The sequence below is a fragment of the Haplochromis burtoni genome, unplaced genomic scaffold (assembly GCF_018398535.1).
Source record: "Haplochromis burtoni strain Fernald_Lab_line unplaced genomic scaffold, NCSU_Asbu1 Contig_2838, whole genome shotgun sequence".
NCBI lineage: Eukaryota > Metazoa > Chordata > Actinopteri > Cichliformes > Cichlidae > Haplochromis > Haplochromis burtoni.
The window spans coordinates 3,755-5,503 of NW_024585199.1; the positions used below are offsets into that span (position 1 = coordinate 3,755).

Sequence of the window (1,749 nt, forward strand, 5' to 3'; positions counted from 1 at the left end):
ATAAACCTCAGTGTGCACCTGCACGAACATTGTCTTCCTTCAGTGTGTAACAACTTACTGAAGGTTCAACAAACGCTTTCTCAGTAGCTGAGTGCTGTAACTGTTTTGATTTTGTTGAGGTTCTAATGAACACTAAACTGTACAGACTCTCAGAACATGGCAGAAAGTAGAGAAAACAGCTGAGAGAAAATATTAATGATGTTAAATCCTAAAATTGGAATCTGATTTTTCTATTAGCTGGGCGGGCCTCCTTCCACTTTCAACACTTCTCTTCTCAGCAGAGGCGCACTGCGCTTTTACGCATGAGTCTAGAGGCACTGTGTCTCAGAGCAGAGTGCCGTGCAGACCTTCAGTGTATGACGGTGTCCCAGACACAAGTATCACTGCTGCTACAAGATGATCCTGCTGCTCGCTCTGCTTTCTGTTCTTTTGGGAAAACCGAGTTTGTGCCTGGTGGAGGATGGAGGCTTTACATTTGATGGAAACATCCGCCAATTAGCCGTGACCCGCAACACGGTTTACATCGCCACAGAGGAGAGGCTGTACCAGCTGAGCCACGACCTGACTCTGATCAACAGTCTGACCCAGAGGGGAATAATAAAGACCGGAAACCAGCAGGATGATGTGCAGTTTCACCGGGTTTCTGACACAGCTGAGTGGAACGCAACTTTCAGCATCAACGTGTTGTTGCCTTTTACAAGCAATGACGCTCTGATCAGCTGCGGTGTGACTGACGATGACTGCAGTTACTGCGAGGTTCTGGACCTGAAGAACATCTCCAACCTTCTGTACAGAGAACACATCCAGGTGGGACCTCTGAAAAGCAGCAGCAGGTCAGTCAGCTTTCTGGTGGATGTGAAGAAGAAAACTCAGACTGACACTTACATTCTGACCGCGATCCAACAAAACAGAGAAAAGCCCGAAAACAACAAGTGTGGTATCAATCAGAAGACTATCATCCTTCATAATACAGATAACAAACAAGGTGGAGGTATATTTTCTCTAACTGATGGAGCTTCAGGCACACCTGGGATCACAAGTAAAGGTGATGTGGAGTTTGTTGACGGGTTTCAGCTTAATTCAACCATCTATCTGTTCTCCAACGCGCTCTCAGCTCAAACAAACAGAGTCCGTCTCATTTGGCTCAAAGGCGAAAAAAGCAAAACTGATACACTCAAGTCTCTGCGGGGCGCGACTCTCAGTGTCTCTGACGGTGACAGCAGCAGACTTGTGGCCTCCTCAGTCATCCCGGGGGAGCAGCCGGTGCTTTGGAGCGGCGTGTTCAGTGTGGATGGAGGAGATACCGACACCAAGCTGATGGTGTTTGACATCAGCCCTGATTACAGCAGGAACACCGACAGAGATCCAGACTTCTACACCTCTGTGCCATCAGAAGTGACGGTGGGTCGCTGTATAACTTCTAAACATGTTCTGAATGGTTCCTGAATGTAGTTTCCATCTGTTCCTCCACATTTTCACGTGGACAATCATGAAAGCAAAATGTTCACAGAGAGGCAGATTACTTTATCACACAGTGTGGTCACAAAACTAGAAACATCAATCGATTCAGACTCAGTCTGCTACTTCACATAAACAGTTAATGTTAGGCTCAAACTTTCCCATAAAAAACACTTATTTATTTTTATATATATATATATATATATATGGAGGGTGAAGGTAACGGTGGTCCCCGTGGTAATCGGAGCACTAGGTGCGGTGACTCCCAAGCTAGGCGAGTGGCTCCAGCAG

The 1,749-nt window shown here is 46.4% G+C and overlaps 1 protein-coding gene across 1 annotated transcript in view; it reads left to right on the plus strand.

Moving 5' to 3' along the window:
* The first annotated feature begins 266 nt into the window (after nt 1–266).
* The window catches only part of LOC102307556 (plexin-C1), a 4,826-nt gene continuing 3,343 nt past the window's right edge, over nt 267–1,749 (plus strand). The window contains exon 1 of the mRNA XM_042217748.1: nt 267–1,401. Coding sequence (XP_042073682.1) covers nt 397–1,401 — 1,005 coding nt within the window. The 5' untranslated portion in view covers nt 267–396. The remainder of the gene's footprint in view (nt 1,402–1,749) is intronic.